Raw genomic sequence first — 17,406 nt, 5'->3', positions numbered from 1 at the left:
CAGTTCAGTTCAGTTCAATCGCTCAGTCGTGTCCAACTCTTTGCAACCCCATGAATCACAGCACGCCAGGCCTCTCTGTCCATCACCAACTCCCGGAGTTCACTCAAACTCATGTCCATCGAGTCGGTGATGCCATCCAGCCATCTCATTCTCTGTCGCCCCCTTCTCCTCCCACCCCCAATCCCTCCTAGCATCAGACTTTTTTCCAGTGAGTCAACTCGTCGCATGAGGTGGCCAAAGTATTGGAGTTTCAGCTTTAGCATCAGTCCTTCCAAAGAACACCCAGGATTGATCTCCTTTAGAATGGACTGGTTGGATCTCCTCGCAGTCCAAGGGACTCTCAAGAGTCTTCTCCAACACCACAGTTCAAAAGCATCAATTCTTTGGCGATCAGCTTTCTTCACAGTCCAACTCTCACATCCATACATGACCACGGGAAAAACCATAGCCTTGACTAGACGGACCTTGGTTGGCAAAGTAATATCTCTGCTTTTTAATATGCTATCCAGGTTGGTCATAACTTTCCTTCCAAGGAGTAAGCGTCTTTTAATTTCCTGGTTGCAATCAGCATCTGCAGTGATTTTAGAGCCCCAAAGTCTACTGTAACATTAAAAAAAAATTCCATTACAATTGCCTCTGCTTCAACTAACGAAGCAGAAGGTAATTCAAGCAAACCCTCCCATTTCAGAAAACTAAGAACACTTCTAAAACAAAAATCAGAAAACGAGTATGATAATGACTAGCAGTAACCAGGCTGGAAACCAGCTGGGAACACAGAAACACGCAAAGCATGGGAGATTTTTGTCCTAAGAGCACTATCCTAAACAGAAGGTGTAACTGAAAGGTGAAGGCATGTTTTGCCAAGAGTCAAAATCTAGAGCCTGCCAAGGGCGAGGAGTCTAGTAATCAGCATCAACGAGGACCCTACAGGGCTGCACCCTAGTATGAGGGGTGTATCAGAATTAAAACGGCCCTCCAATTACTCTGCAGTTTGCCTCTGAATCACTTCAGAGGACCAGAAAAATCACAACCCTTAGAACACAGATGGATTAAAGTAGTCACTCTAGATACCTGAGAGAAGCAAATAAAAATTCTTCTGGAGAAAGATAACATTATCATAGACCTCATGCAATTTAGTAATAGAACCTTATAAATATTCATTACTAAAATTATATAAACTAAGTACAGAGTAATTTTTTTTAAATAAACCTAATAGTTTCCTCATACCACAATGAAAACTAAAAGCATCAAAAAAATTTTAAATTCCCTCTATTGTTTGTATAAATTTGGGGGCATTCAGAAATATAAACAAGAATTTATAAATATGGAACACATCAACTTTCTATAGTTTGACTATGTCTTCAAAACACATTATGCATTTTGAGATATCTTTTCTTCTATCCCTCGATATTACAGATGAGTAAACTTTAAAACGTACTTGCCATGTTTTAAAAACTAAACAGCAATGATCTTATTTTTCAGTGTGGTCTATTTTAGCACAGAAGGGACCACACCCTATACAAGAGCGTGCAACATTTCTCAAATAAGCAAAAACAGAAAATGCACCCATTTTGCAATTCAAGCACAGAGTTATAGAACATACACACATTACTCAATATTCTATCTTCTTTACAATTTAACTTGAGCTCATTTCCTAAAATTTATTTTCCTTTCCGAGAAGTGGAAATAAAAATGATTTTAAAATACTATCTTTTAGAAGTTTTATCACTTCAACAATGCTGAATTTTAATCTTTTAACTTTATTATGGAAATAGATTTTAATGTCCAAGTAGCTATAAATGATTAACAGTATCTTCTTTCTCTTTTCATACCAATAGTATCTGGGAGGTCTAACAATTCATTGTGCTGCAAGTCAAGGTTGGTTATCTGTGTGCAGTTTCCAATCTCCTTTGGAAGGTGTTCAAGTTGATTGTGAGCTACATCCAGCGTAATGAGGTTACATAATTCACCTGTAAATTGATCAACATAAAAATGTAAGAATTTCTGAGAGATAAAACATTTTATATCATAACTATACTTCTTCTCACAAAGTAAAAGTTAAAAAGCTGAAACTGTTATTTGAAAATGACATCTTACAAATACTGAACTATGATGTACACCCGAAGCTAATATATGGTTTTCTGTCAATTATACCTAAAGAAAAAAAGAAAATGACATCTGATAATATTAACATGTTGACTGTAAATCATTATCAACCAATATCATATATTTTTAATTAACCAATTTAACCACATTTACATTTGTACATTCTATACTTCAAAAAGAGCTTACTAATTTTTAAATCAAATTCAACACAATAATATCAGATAGATCTTAACTTGAGGGTGATCTTACTTCAAAATATATATGCTTTCAAATAAGCATGTGTTCTGACATTATATAAATATGTAAAGTGAGAGTCAGAAATCAAAAACTGCTTCTCAATTTAATATTACTCCAAAAGAATGCAAAATAAGGTATTTTTCTCCTCATTCTGTTTGAAAGGATTGTACTGGCAATTTAGATTATTCTTAGTGTTTTTCTGTCTTCAAAACTTATTTATAAAAGCTAGATTGGCTCTCTCATGATTTTTCCTTTTTTGGGGGGGCGGGGGGCAGGTAGAAGTTGGAAATACTGAGCAAGTAAGAGAAGTAAATAAAGTACATAAAACTAAAAAATGGGTGTAGGGCATATTACTGTCACATCCTAAGCAACAAAGAGAAAACAGATTAACTGGATTTCAAAATTGAAAACTTATCACTATCAAGAGAATGAAAAGGCAACCCACAGAATAGGGGGAAATATTGACATACATATCTGGGAAGGGATTAACATCCCAAATGTATAAAGAGTTCCCATAATTCAACAGCAACCAAAAAACACCACTTTAAAAGTGGGTAAAGAAACTGAATATTTTCCCGAAGATAAGCAAATGAACAATAAACACATGAAAGATGCTCAACATCACTAATCATTAAAAAATGCAAATCAATTAGATGAGATACTACTTTATATCCCTGAAGATGGCTATCAACAAAACAAAACAAATGTTGCCAAGGATATGGAAAAATTGGAATCCTTGTGCTTTATCTCCAGGAGTCCCACCGCAGGTTCTCAGAGTGAAGATAAAATCCCCTCCTATTCTCACCTAGGCATATCATATTCAAAATCATATACAGAAAATCAAAGATAAAATTTTGAAGGAAGACAGAGGGGGGAAAAACTTTACCTACATAGGAACAAGGTAAATACAGTGGACTTCTCTTCAGTAATGATGCAGGCAAGAAGCTAATGGAATGGAATACTTACAAAGTGTTGAGAGAAAAAAAATCACCAACCTAAAAGTTTGTATCCAATGAAATTATCCTTTAAAGTAAAGGAGAAATAAAGACCTTCTCAGATAAACAGGAATCTGTCACCAGTAGACCTGTCTTTCAAGAAATATTAAAATAAGTCTTTCAGAAAGAAGGAAAATTATGTAAGTCAGAAACTTAGCTCTACATAAAGGAACAACAGAGAAGGAATAAAATAAAATCTTCTATTTTCTTACTCTTAATTGATCTAACAGATAACAGTTTGTTCAAAGTATGAAGAGCAGTAATATACTAGGTAACTACAGATTAAGGATAAATGAAATGAATGACAGCAGTGTTATAAGGGACAGGAGAGAAGAACTGGGAATATTGTTATAAGCTACCACACTGAGTGGTATAGTGTTATTTGAAGGTGGACTGTATTAGCTGTAAATTTACGTCACAAACTCCAGGACAATCACAAATACACATACATACAAGCAAAAAAAAAGTAATCCAAGTATAAATGATATGCTAAGGAGAGAAAAAATGAAATAATACAAAATGCTCAACTAAACCCAGATAATGCAGAAAAATGATATAAGACAAAAAAAAATAAAAAATAGAGAACAAGTTATAGAAAACAGTTCCAAATATGGTTGGTATCAATACAACTAAATCAAAAAACACTTTAAATATGAAACTGAATGCAAGAAATAAAAGACAGAGACTATCAGAGGGGACCTAAGAAATAAGACCCTGCCCCCCTCAAATAGTACAGTCTTTTAAAAACCTACTTTCCAGACACAAGTGGATTAATAATAAAGGGATGGAGAAATACAATGTTAACGTTAACCAAAAGAAAGCTGAAATATTTACACAGATTTCAGACAAAGCCAACTTCAAAGCAAGGAAAATTATCAGAGATACAGAAAGCGTTACATAATGATAAACAGAACAATTCTCTAATAAAAGCCTTAAAGTGTAAGCAGCTGTCTATCTCCTCCACATATTGTGTAGTACCTAGTACACAGCACCATGTTAACTGAAAGAATAAATGATAACTGGGGAAAATAAAAGTTGGATGTTAATACTCTCATGCCAGAAGTAACAAATGTTTTCTGTATTTGCCACAACTTTTCTAATAATACTCAAAGTTGTTTCAATTCCTATGAAAGTTAACTCCTACTACTTTAAAGGAAGATTGACAAATTCAAGTATATGAGTCCCAGCACATAAACAAAGCAAGCTAAGAGGAGACTATGGCTAACTATAGCCTATATGAAACAGATATGATTCAACTCAGCTCAATTACTGCTATATTACAGGACTCCTCAAACTCAATACTGAAATATTTTAGACCAGATCATTCTTTGCTGTAGAAAGGTGTCCTGCGCATAAGCAGCATGCCTGGTCTTTTTAGCCAAAAGATGCCAAGAGCACCTCCCCACCAAGTCATGACAATCATCTAGACATTAACAAATGTCCTTTGTTGTTTAACATTGCTAAAACTGCCCCTGGTTATCACTGCAATGTTAGGATGAGAAAGCTCAAATACTGTCCAATCCTCACACTTTTCAAAAAAAACCTGGAAATTTATATTTTCACATAAAATCTAATGTTCAAATACTAACAATTAATTTTTAGGTAAAAATAGAACAAAACACTGTTATCAAACATATCTGTGGACTTATTTTTTTTGTACAGTGTTCAGGATACCAGTTTGATACCCATGAACACAGAAACAGATGAATTACCAGTATCTTAGGATAGGAACTTACATATGACTATCTAACATTAAACTAAAAAGTGTTTTTAAAATGCAGAATATAATTACTTTATTCAAATTAGGTTAAATCCTTTTTAATTTATGTAAATCACCATCCATATGATAACTGAATTATTTTGAGCATATATTCTCTCCAGAAAATCATACTCTTAACAATACAACACTCTTCAACATCAGGAAATCATGTTAACACTGATACATTAAGGAGACTGTAATCTACTAATACTTCTTTCTCACAATCTAGTAATTATGGTTTTGAAAATGCTTAAAACTCAGGAAATGTGATTTAATTTTTTAACAGCATCAGCACACAAAAATAATGTTATTTTTAAGTTTGATCTGTTAGTCCATGAACTACAATAGACTCATGAGTAAATTATATATATTGATGATTTAATTTGAAACTTACTTTTAGATTTTCCCCAAAACCCATGTATACATTTTAAGACATGAAAAACACTTTCTCTTAGGAACTGAATTTTCTTCAGTCCAATGAAAAAGATCTAAAAAACTTCAAGGATGTTTATAATTAATAAAAGATAGCTCCCAGGAAAATCTAAAATATTTTCAAAACTAATCCAAAATGTCCTATTAAATGTACAAAAAATTTTTAATGTGGGGGGAAAAAGAAGTTTAAGATCTCTCTTCTTTAGAGCAACACTCATAACTACTCAAGCTTTTTTCCTTCATATTCAAATAGTCAGAAACATCTGATAATTCTGAATATACGATAAACTCTGCACTAGGCAATACTGTGCCAGGGTAAGAGTTTCTGTTACAATTCAGAAAAGACAGGATATTAAATATTGAAGGAGTTCATAAAATACTTTCACACTATTATTTCTATACTTTGTCCAGTTATCCAGTACTTTAAAACATTTATTTCACTATATATGATCCAAATATTACTTTAAAAATATAAGTTCATCTCAGAAGGTTCTAAAGAACAATAATCAATATCTTAACAGTGACTTGTCTCTAGCTATAAGAGACAAGTTTAAGAGTGGTTTTTCTTTTCTACTTTATATATTTGGATTTTGTGATTTTTCCATGTTTTTGTACATCTTTTAATCTAAACAGGAAAGGGGGGACAGATTCAAGACATAAACATGAGCAGTCTCCTACACTGTACATGAAGAGCAGCTTTCAAATCATAAAGAGAAGTTTCCTGGCTGTGGAGCAGATGTACCTTTTAGTGAAAATGAATGCACCATGTTATCATACTGATGACACCAGCCATTAATATGAAGCATTTTATGACACACATTCGATACTTACTAAGCAATTTTTTAAAGTTTGACTTGCTACAAAGAGAACATACACTTCACTGATCCACCCTACAAATGTCTATTCAGTTCAGTTCAGTCGCTTAGTCGTGTCTGACTCTTTGCAACCCCATGAATCACAGCACGCCAGGCCTCCCTGTCCATCACCAACTCCCGGAGTACACTCAAACTCATGTCCATCGAGTCGGTGATGCCATCCAGCCATCTTATTCTCTGCCGTCCCCGTCTCCTCCTACTCCCAATCCCTCCCAGCATCAGACTCTTTTCCAGTGAGTCAACTCGTCGCATGAGGTGGCCACAGTATTGGAGTTTCAGCTTTAGCATCAGTCCTTCCAATGAACACCCAGGATTGATCTCTTTTAGAAAGGACTGGTTGGATTTCCTTGCAGTCCAAGGGACTCTCAAGAGTCTTCTCCAGCACCACAATTCAAAAGCATCAATTCTTTGGCGCTCAGCCTTCTTCACAGTCCAACTCTCACATCCATACATGACCACGGGAAAAACCATAGCCTTGACTAGACGGACCTTGGTTGGCAAAGTAATATCTCTGCTTTTTAATATGCTATCTAGGCTGGTCATAACTTTCCTTCCAAGGAGCAAGCGTCTTTTAATTTCATGGCTGAAATCAGCATCTGAAGTGATTTTGGAGCCCCCAAAAATAAAGTCTAACACTGTTTCCACTGTTTCCCCATCTATTTCCCATGAAGTGATGGGACCAGATGCCATGATCTTCGTTTTCTGAATGTTGAGCTTCAAGCCAACTTTTTCACTCTCCTCTTTCACTTTCATCAAAAGGCCTTTGAGTTCCTCTTCACTTTCTGCCATAAGGGTGGTGTCATCTGCATATCTGAGGTTATTGATATTTCTCCCGGCAATCTGATTCCAGCTTGTGCTTCTTCCAGCCCAGCGTTCCTCATGATGTACTCTGCATAGAAGTTAAATAAGCAGAGTGACAATATACAGCCTTGACGTACTCCTTTTCCTATTTGGAACCAGTCTGTTGTTCCATGTCCAGTTCTAACTGTTGCTTCCTGACCTGCATACAGGTTTCTCAAGATGCAGGTCAGGTGGTCTGGGATTCCCATCTCTTTCAGAATGTTTCACAGTTTATTGTGATCCACACAAAGGCTTTGGCATAGTCAATGAAGCAGAAATAGATGTTTTTCTGGAACTCTCTTGCTTTCTCCATGATCCAGCGGATGTTGGCAATTTGATCTCTGGTGCCTCTGCCTTTTCTAAAACCAGCTTGAACATCTGGAAGTTCACGATTCACATATTGCTGAAGCCTGGCTTGGAGAATTTTGAGCATGACTTTACTAGCGTGTGAGATGAGTGCAATTGTGCAGTAGTTTGAGCATTCTTTGGCATTGCCTTTCTTTGGGATTGGAATGAAGAATGACCTTTTCCAGTCCTGTGGCCATTGCTGAGTTTTCCAAATTTGCTGGCATATTGAGTGCAGCACTTTCACAGCATCATCTTTCAGGATTAGCTCAATTGGAATTCCATCACCTCCACTAGCTTTGTTCGTAGTGATGCTTTCTAAGGCCCACTTGACTTCACATTTCAAGATGTCTGGTTCCAGGTGAGTGATCACGCCATCGTGATTATCTTCGTCGTGAAGATCTTTTTTGTACAGTTCTTCTGTGTATTCTTGCCACCTCTTCTTAATATCTTCTGCTTCTGTTAGGTCCATACCATTTCTGTCCTTTATCGAGCCCATCTTTGCATGAAATGTCCCCTTGATATCTTTAATTTTCATGAAAAGATCTTTTGTTTTTCCTATTCTGTTGTTTTCCATTATTTCTCTGCATTGATCGCTGAGGAAGGCTTTCTTATCTCTCCTTGCTATTCTTTGGAACTCTGCATTGAGATGCTTATATCTTTCCTTTCCTCCTTTGCTTTTTGCTTCTCCTCTTTTCACAGCTATTTGTAAGGCCTCCTCAGACAGACATTTTGCTTTTTTGCATTTCTTTTCCGTGGGGATGGTCTTGGTCCCTGTCTCCTGTACAATGTCACGAACCTCCATCCAGAGTTCATCAGGCACTCTATCTATCAGATCTAGACCCTTAAATCTATTTCTTACTTCCACTGTATAATCATAAGGGATTTGATTTAGGTCATATCTGAATGGTCTAATGGTTTTCCCTAAGCACCTACTATGTGCTAGACACAATTCTAGGGACTGAAGATACAATAGGGAAAAAAGAGGGACAAGGCAGGAAAAAAAGTTTGTTGCCCTCAGGGAACTTGTATCTTAATAAGGAAAAATAAACAATATATAACCAAGGTAAGGCTGTAAGGAGAAAAGGAAGGACATACCCATTTGAATGCAGAGTTCCAAAGAACAGCAAGGAGAGATAAGAAAGCCTTCCTCAGCAATCAATGCAAAGAAACAGAGGAAAACAACAGAATGGGAAAGACTAGAGATCTCCTCAAGAAAATTAGACATACCAAGGGAACATTTCACGCAAAGATGGTCTCAATAAAGGACAGAAATGGTGGGGACCTAACAGAAGCAGAAGATATTAAGAAGAGGTGGCAAGAATACACAGAAGAACTGTACAAAAAAGATCTTCACGACCCAGATAATCACAATGATGTGATCACTCACATTCAGCTAGAGCCAGACATCCTGGAATGTAAAGTCAAGTGGGAAGCATCACTACAAACAAAGCTAGCGGAGGTGATGGAATTCCAGTTAATCTATTTCAAATTCTGAAAGATGATGCTGTGAAAGTGCTGAACTCAATATGCCAGCAATGGAAAACTCAGCAGTGGCCACAGGATTGGAAAAGGTCAGTTTTCATTCCAGTCCCAAAGAAAGGCAATGCCAAAGAATACTCAAACTACCACACAATTGCACTCATCTCACACGCTAGTAAAGTCATGCTCAGAATTCTCCAAGCCAGGCTTCAGCAATATGTGAACTGTGAACTTCCAGATGTTCAAGCTGGTTTTAGAAAAGGCAGAGGCACCAGAGATCAAATTGCCAACATCCGCTGGATCATCAAAAAAGCAAAAGAGTTCCAGAAAAACATCTATTTCTGCTTTATTGACTCTGCCAAAGCCTTTGAGTGTGTGGATCACAATAAACTGTGGAAAATTCTTCAAGAGATGGGCATACCAGACCACCTGACCTGCCTCTTGAGAAACCTGTATGCAGGTCAGGAAGCAACAGTTAGAACTGGACATGGAACAACAGACTGGTTCCAAATAGGAAAAGGAGTACGTCAAGGTTGTATACTGTCACCCTGCTAAGTTAACTTATATGCAGAGTACATCATGAGAAACACTGGGCTGGAGGAAGCACAAGCTGGAATCAAGATTGCCGGGAGTAATATCAAGAACCTCAGATAGGCAGATGACACCACCCTTACGGCAGAAAATGAAGAAGAACTAAAGAGCCTCTTGATGAAAGTGAAAGAGGAGAGTGAAAAAGTTGGCTTAATGCTCAACATTCAGACAACTAAGATCATGGCATCCGGTCATGGCCATGAAGTGGCAAATAGATAGGGAAGCAGTGGAAACAGTGGCTATTTTTCTGGGCTCCAAAATCACAGCAGATGGTGACTGCAGCCATGAAATTAAAAGACGCTTACTTAAAATTTGGAAGTTATGACCAACCTAGACAGCGTATTAAAAAGCAGAGACATTACTTTGTCAACAAAGGTCTGTCTAGTCAAGGCTATGATTTTTCCAGTGGTCATGTATGGATGCGAGAGTTGGACTATAAAACAGCTGAGTGCCGAAGAATTGATGCTTTTGAACTGTGGTGTTGGAGAAGACTCTTGAGAGTCTCTTGGACTGCAAGGAGATCCAACCAGTCCATTCTAGAGGAGATCAGTCCTGGGTGTTCACTGGAAGGACTGATGCTAAAGCGGAAACTCCAATAATTTGGCCACCTCATGCGAAGAGTCGATTCACTGGAAAAGACTTTGATGCTGGGAGGGATTGGGGGCAGGAGAATGATCTGTCTCTCCTGTACTAGGGTCTCTGGCAACTACTGATTTTTTCCTTTTGCCTTTTCCAGAATGTTGTATAGTTAGAATCATACAATACACAGCTTTTCCAGATTAATTTCTTTCATTTAGAAATATGCATTTTTTTTTACCACTGAACAATATTCCATTGTATGCGTATACTACTTTATTATTCATTCATTTATTGAAGGATATCTTGGTTACTTCCAATTGTTAGCAATTATGAACAGAACAACTAAAAGTATTTTGTGTACAGTTTTTTGCATGGACATTCTAAAGGAGATCAATCCTGGGTGTTCACTGGAAGGACTGATGCTAAAGCTGAAACTGCAATACTTTGGCCACCTCATGCAACGAGTTGACTCACTGGAAAAGAGTCTGATGCTGGGAGGGATTGGGGGTGGGAGGAGAAGGGGATGACAGAGAATGAGACGGCTGGATGGCATCACCGACTCGATGGACATGAGTTTGAGTGTACTCCGGGAGTTGGTGATGGACAGGGAGGCCTGGCGTGCTGTGATTCATGGGGTCGCAAAGAGTCGGACACAACTGAGCAACTGAACTGAAGAGAATGCAATGGCAACCCACTCCAGTACTCTTGCCTGGAAAATTCCATGGACAGAGGAGCCTGGTAGGCTGCAGTCCATGGGGTCGCTAAGAGTCGGGCATGACTGATCGACTTCACTTTCACTTTTCACTTTCATGCACTGGAGAAGGAAATGGCAACCCACTCCCAGTGTTCTTGGCTGGAAAATCCCAGGGACGGCAGAGCTGCCCATGGGCTGCCATCTATGGGTTCGCACAGAGTCAGACACGCCAGTGACTTAGCAGCAAGTTTAACTCATTTGGGTAAAGAGAAGCATGATTGATAGATTTTATGGTAAAACTGTGTTCAACTTTGCAAGAAACTGCCACTGTCTTCCAAAGTGGATGTACTAATTTGCATTCCAACAGTAATAAATTTAGTTTGCACAAGTATTTGGTATTGTCCAGCCAAAAACAACAGAATAAATAAAATTGTGGTATATTCACACTATGGAATATTATACAGTAGTGAAAATTAATAACCTCTAACTACATATACCAGTATGATAGCTTAGTGAGGAACTGTAAACCTGTTTCTGATGTTGTTCAGTCACTCAGTTGTGTCCGACTCTTCATGACCCCAAAACTAGAGCATGCACACTTCCCTGTCCTTCACTATCTCCCAGAGTTTGTTGAAACTGTCCATTGAGTCCATGATGCAATTCAACCACCTCATCCTCTCTCACCACTTTTGCTCCTGTCCTCAATCTTCCCTAGCATCAGGGCTTTTACCAAAGAGTTAGCTCTTCACATCAGATAGCCAAAATATTGGAGCTTCACTTCAACATCAGTCCTTCCAATAAATATTCAGGGTTGATATCCTTTAGGATTGACAGTTTGAAGTTCTTGCGTTCCAAGGGACTCTCAAAAATCTCCAGCATCACAATTTGAAAGCACAGATTCTTCAGTACTCCAGCCTTCTTTATGGTCCAACTCTCACATCCATACATGACTACTTGCAAAACCAAAGCTCTGACTCAGTTCAGTCATGTCTGACTCTTTGTGACCCCATGTACTGAAGCACGCCAGGCTTCCCTGTCCATCACCAACTCCCGGAGCTTGCTCAAACTCATGTCCATCAAGTCAGTGATGCCATCCAACCTTCTCATCCTCTGTTGTCCCCTTCTCCTGCTGCCCTGTCTTTCCCAGGATCAGGATCTTTTCCAGTGAGTCAGTTCTTTGCATCAGGTGGCCAGAATACTGGAGCTTCAGCTTCAGTATCAGCCCTTCCAATGAACATTCAGGGTTGATTTCATTTAGGATGGACTGGTTTGATCTCCTTGCAGTCCAAGGGGCTCTCAAGAGTCTTTTCCAACACCACAGTTCAAAACCATCAATTCTTGCACACTCAGATTTCTATATGGTCCAACTCTTACATCCATACATGACTACTGAAAATACAGCTTTGAAAATACAAACCTTTGTTGGGAAAGTAATCTCTCTGCTTTTTAATATGCTGTCTCAGTTCAGTTCAGTCACTCAGTCGTGTCTGACTCTTTGCAACCCCATGAATCACAGCATGCCAGGCCTCCCTGTCCATCACCAACTCCCTAGGTTGGTCATAACTTTTCTTCCAAGAAGCAAGCATGTTTTAATTTCATGGCTTCAGTCACCATCTGCATTGATTTTGGAGCCCCAAAATATAAAGTCTGTCGCTGTTTCCATTGTTTCCCCATCTATTTGCCATGCAGTGATGGGACCAGATGCCATGATCTTAATTTTCTGAATGCTGAGTTTTAAGGCAGCTTCTATAGTCTCCTCTTCCACTTTCATCAAGAGGCTTTTTAGTTCCTCTTCACTTTCAGCCATAAGGGTGGTGTCTTCTGCGTATCTGAGGTTATTGATATTTCTCCTGTCAATCTTGATTCCAGCTTGTGCTTCCTCCAGCCTTGCATTTCACATGATGTACTCTGCATATAAGTTAAATAAGCAGGGTGACAATATATAGCCCTGATGTACTCCTTTCCCAATTTGGAACCAGTCTGTTGTTCCATGTCCAGTTCTAACTGTTGCTTCTTGATCTGCATACAGATTATTCAGAAGGCAGGTCAGGTGGTCTGGTATTCCCATCTCTTTCAGAATTTTCCACAGTTTGTTGTGATCCATAGTCAAAGGCTTTAGTGTAGTCAATTAAGCAGAAGTAGATGTTTTTCTGGAATTCTTTTGTTTTTTCTATGATCCAGGAGATGTTGGTAATTTGACCTCCAATTTCTCTGCCTTTTCTAAACCCAGCTTGAACATCTGGAAGTTCTCTGTTCACGCACTGTTGAAGCCTAGCATGGAGAATTTTGAGCATTATAGTGTGTGAGATGAGTGCAATTATGTGGTAGTGTGAACATTCTTTGGTACTGCCTTTCTTTGGGACTGAAATGAAAACTGATCTTTTCCAGTCCTGTGGCCATTGCTGAGTTTTCCAAATTTGCTGGCATACTGATTGCAGCATTTTAACGGCATCATCTTTTAGGACTTGAAATAGCTCAACTGGAATTTCATCACCTCCACTAGCTTTGTTCGTAGTGATGCTTCCTAAGGCTCACTTGACTTCCCACTCCAGGATTTCTGGCTTTATGTGAGTGATCACACCGTTGTGGTTACTGGCGTCAGGAAGATCTTTTTTGTATAGTTCTCCCGTGTATTCTTGCCACCTCTTAACATCTGCTTCTGTTAGGTCCATACCGTTTCTATCCTTTATTGTGCCCATCTTTGAATGAAATGTTTCCTTAGTATCTCTGATTTTCCTGATGAGATCTCTAGACTTTCCCATTCTGTTGTTTTCCTCTATTTCTTTGCATGGTTCACTTAAGAAGGCTTTCTTATCTCTCCTTGCTATTCTTTGGAACTCTGCATTCGGATAGGTATATCTTTCCTCTTCACTTGTCTTTTGCTTCTCTTCCTTTCTCAGCTATTTGTAAGGCCTCTTCAGACAGCCATTTTGCCTTTTTGCATTTCTTCTCCTTGGGGATGGTTTTGATCACTGCCTCCTGTAGAGTATCACAAACTTCCATCCATAGATCTTCAGGCACTCTATCAAATCTAATCTCTTGAATCTATTTGTCACATCCACTGTATAATCGTTAACAGATTTGATTTATCTCGTACCTGAATGGCCTGGTGGTTTTCTTACTTTCTTCAATTTAAGCCTGTTTTCTGCAAGAAGGAGTTCATGACCTGAGCCACAGTCAGCTCCTGGTCTTTTTTGTGCTGACTGTACAGAGTTTCTCCATCTTCAGCAGCAAAGAATATAATCCATCTGATTTTGGTATTGATCATCTGGTGATGTCCATGCGTACAGTCATCTCTTGTGTTGTTGGTAGAGGGTGTTTGCTAGGACCAGTGCGTTCTCTTGGCAAAACTCTGTAGCCTTTGCCCTGTTTCATTTTGTACTCCAAAGCCAAACTTGCCTGTTACTCCAGGTATCTCTTGACTTCTTGACTTCCTACTTTTGCATTCCAGTCCCCAATGATGAAAAGGACATCTTTTTTTCGGCTTTAGTTCTAGAAGGTCTTGTGAGTATAGAACCATTCTAATTCACCTTCTTCGGCATAGTGGTTGGAGCATAGACTTGGATTACTATGATACTGAATGGTCTGCCTTGGAAACAAACAGAGATCATTCTGTCATCTTTGAGACTGCACCCAAGTACTACATTTGGGACTCTTGCTGACTATGAGGGCTACTCCACTTCTTCTAAGGGATTCTTGCCCACAGTAGTAGATACTATGACCTGAATTAAATTTGCCCATTCCAGTCCATTTTAGTTCACTAATTCCTAAAATGTCAATGTTCACTATTGTCATCTCCTGTTTGACCACTTCCAATTTACCGTGATTCACGGACCTAACATTCCAGGTTCCTATGCAATATTGTTCTTTACAGCATAAACTTTACTTCCGTCACAGCCACATCCACAACTGGGTTTTGTTTTCACTTTGGCTCAGCCTCTTCATTCTTTCTGGAGCTATTTCTCCACTCTTCTCCAGTAGCAGTATCCCAGATGCAAAAAAGCAGTGGGACAGATTGCCCCTCATTTCCAGAATTTAGACAGTTAAAATATTCATCAAACAGACAGGCAATTTTTGGAGGAAAAAGGTTTTCCCTCCCTTCTCAAGACTGCAAGTATTGCTAATTAAAATGCTTAAATAAAAATTCCTGAGCATTATTTAGAAAATTAAATTTGTGGGGTTTAACTAGTAACAAAGAAACATTATTATACAAACATGTGAATACACTATGAGCCTAAAAGACAACAGAAAATGAACTATTACTACAAGAGCATTAAGTCAGTCAGTCAGACAAGATTCTTGTGTGCACATTCTCTTTACCAGACATAATACTAGACACTAAAGGCACAAAGACACTACAGTACACTAAACGCTTGTTTTTATGAAATTGAAAATTAGTAGGAGACTACATGTGATTTGAGGAAGGCTACAGAGGGTCCTGTTTATGAAACATTAAAGAGTCTTTCTTTTGGATCTTCAAGACCAAGGGAAGATACAAGGCAAGATGAGAGAGGAGACCTGGAACCTTCAATACCAAACTAAGGAATCTGGATCTTTTTGATCAGGTAATAAAACAAAATTTAAAGCTTCTAAACAATGCATGATAATCAGAATGCTATTCTAAAAAGACTATTTACTCATAGATTTGAAAGGATGGATATATTAGGAAGCATAGTCTATTAGGAAACTACTGTAACTAGCTCACATGAAATAATATGAGGGTCTACACAAAATCAATAGTAGTAGAATGAACAGGAGGGCTATTTCCCACTAAGAGAGCTATTAAAAGAGATGGAAAAAGCAGTAATGAGAGCAGTAAGACAAGTAATTCTCAACTGCAGACGCTGATTGCAGCCATGAAATTAAAAGACGCTTACTCCTTGGAAGGAAAATTATGACCAACCTAGATAGTATATTAAAAAGCAGAGACATTACTTTGCCAACCAAGGTCCGTCTAGTCAAGGATATGGTTTTTCCTGTGGTCATGTATGAATGTGAGAGTTGGACTGTGAAGAAAGCTAATCACCAAAGAACTGATGCTTTTGAACTGTGGTGTTGGAGAAGACTCTTGAGAGTCCCTTGGACTGCAAGGAGATCCAACCAGTCCACTGGAAAGGAGATCAGTCCTGGGTGTTCACTGGAAGGACTGATGCTAAAGCTGAAGGTCCAATACTTTGGCCACCTCATGCAAAGAGTTAACTCACTGGAAAAGACTCTGATGCTGGGAGGGATTGGGGGCAGGAGGAGAAGGGGATGACAGAGAATGAGATGGCTGGATGGCATCACCAGCCCGATGGGCATGAGTTTGAGTGAACTCCGGGAGTTGGTGATGGACAGGAAGGCCTGGCGTGCTGTGATTCATGGGGTCACAAAGAGTCAGACACGACTGAGCAATGAACTGAACTGAAAGCCCATATACAAATTGTTGGAAACCAGAAATAAAGAAAAATATTAAAACTATCCAGAGGAAAAAAGACTTTACAAACACACAAATATAGATATAACAGCAAAACTCTTGTCAGAAACTAGGCAAGCCAAGAAAAAAATCAACCAGAAACATAGGAAAAGGAGAGCTATCTTAAAAATAATGAATAAAAAAGAAAAGATGCCAAACTAGAATTCTGTAACAGGAAAAATAACCATTAAAAATGAAAACAAAATAAAGGCTTTCAGACAAACAGAAGCATAAAAAATTCAATATGAGTAGACCTGGGCTACAATATACATTAAAAGAAATTCTTTGGGCAAAAAGAAAATACCAAATAGAGATTCAGATCTACTCAAAGAATGAAAAGCACTAGAGGGAATAAACACATGGGCAAATATCTGTTTTCGGCATTTTTAGTCTCTTTAAAAGACAACAAAAAAGGATGATGACACATCAAAAGGCACAGGAACCAACTAACATAGAGTTCACAATAACCAAAGCTGGAATAATTTGAGCAACAAAATGGTAAAGAATAATACTGGATTGAAACCCACAGAAAAAATGAGTCCAGACTGATATAATTAACTGAATAAATAAATGGGGGAGAAAGGATAGCTCTTCCTTACAGAAGAATTTCAATTAATAAATACAAAAGAAACAAGGGAAATTTTTAAAAATCATCATTCAGTTCAGTTCAGTCACTCACTCGTGTCCAACTCTTTGCGACCCCATGAACCGCAGCACGCCACACCTCCCTGTCCATCACCAACTCCCAGAGTTTAGAGAATACAGTAATAACTGCTTCAGGGAAGATCTACCAATGAAAGCTAAAATTTATAAACAAAAGGTGAAAGGGAAACAAGATATTGGCATAGTCTAAAATCGGTACTTCCCAAGGTATTATTAATTTAAAAGAAAAAATTATTAACTTCAAAGTGGAGTAGCACAGCATTAACCACCATAACCAAGTGGTCTAGATCAAAATTACCAGTAGTGAGACATATCAACATCATGTACTCTTGATACGATTCAATGGGAAAGGT

General features: G+C 38.3%; 1 protein-coding gene across 3 annotated transcripts in view; it reads right to left on the bottom strand.

Annotated features, from left to right (window-relative positions):
* The window catches only part of SHOC2 (SHOC2 leucine rich repeat scaffold protein), a 96,187-nt gene that overhangs the window by 31,256 nt on the left and 47,525 nt on the right, over positions 1–17,406 (bottom strand). For all 3 annotated transcript variants that reach the window (XM_055424668.2, XM_055424669.2, XM_055424670.2), the window contains exon 3: positions 1,833–1,970. In XM_055424668.2, the coding sequence (XP_055280643.1) occupies positions 1,833–1,970 (138 nt within the window). The remainder of the gene's footprint in view (positions 1–1,832; positions 1,971–17,406) is intronic.

The sequence above is a fragment of the Moschus berezovskii genome, chromosome 12 (genome assembly GCF_049115385.1).
Source record: "Moschus berezovskii isolate FMDL1 chromosome 12, NW_MosBer_1.0, whole genome shotgun sequence".
Classification (NCBI taxonomy): Eukaryota; Metazoa; Chordata; class Mammalia; order Artiodactyla; family Moschidae; genus Moschus; species Moschus berezovskii.
Note: the sequence above shows the minus strand (reverse complement) of the source record. Positions and strands in the feature narration are given on the sequence as shown.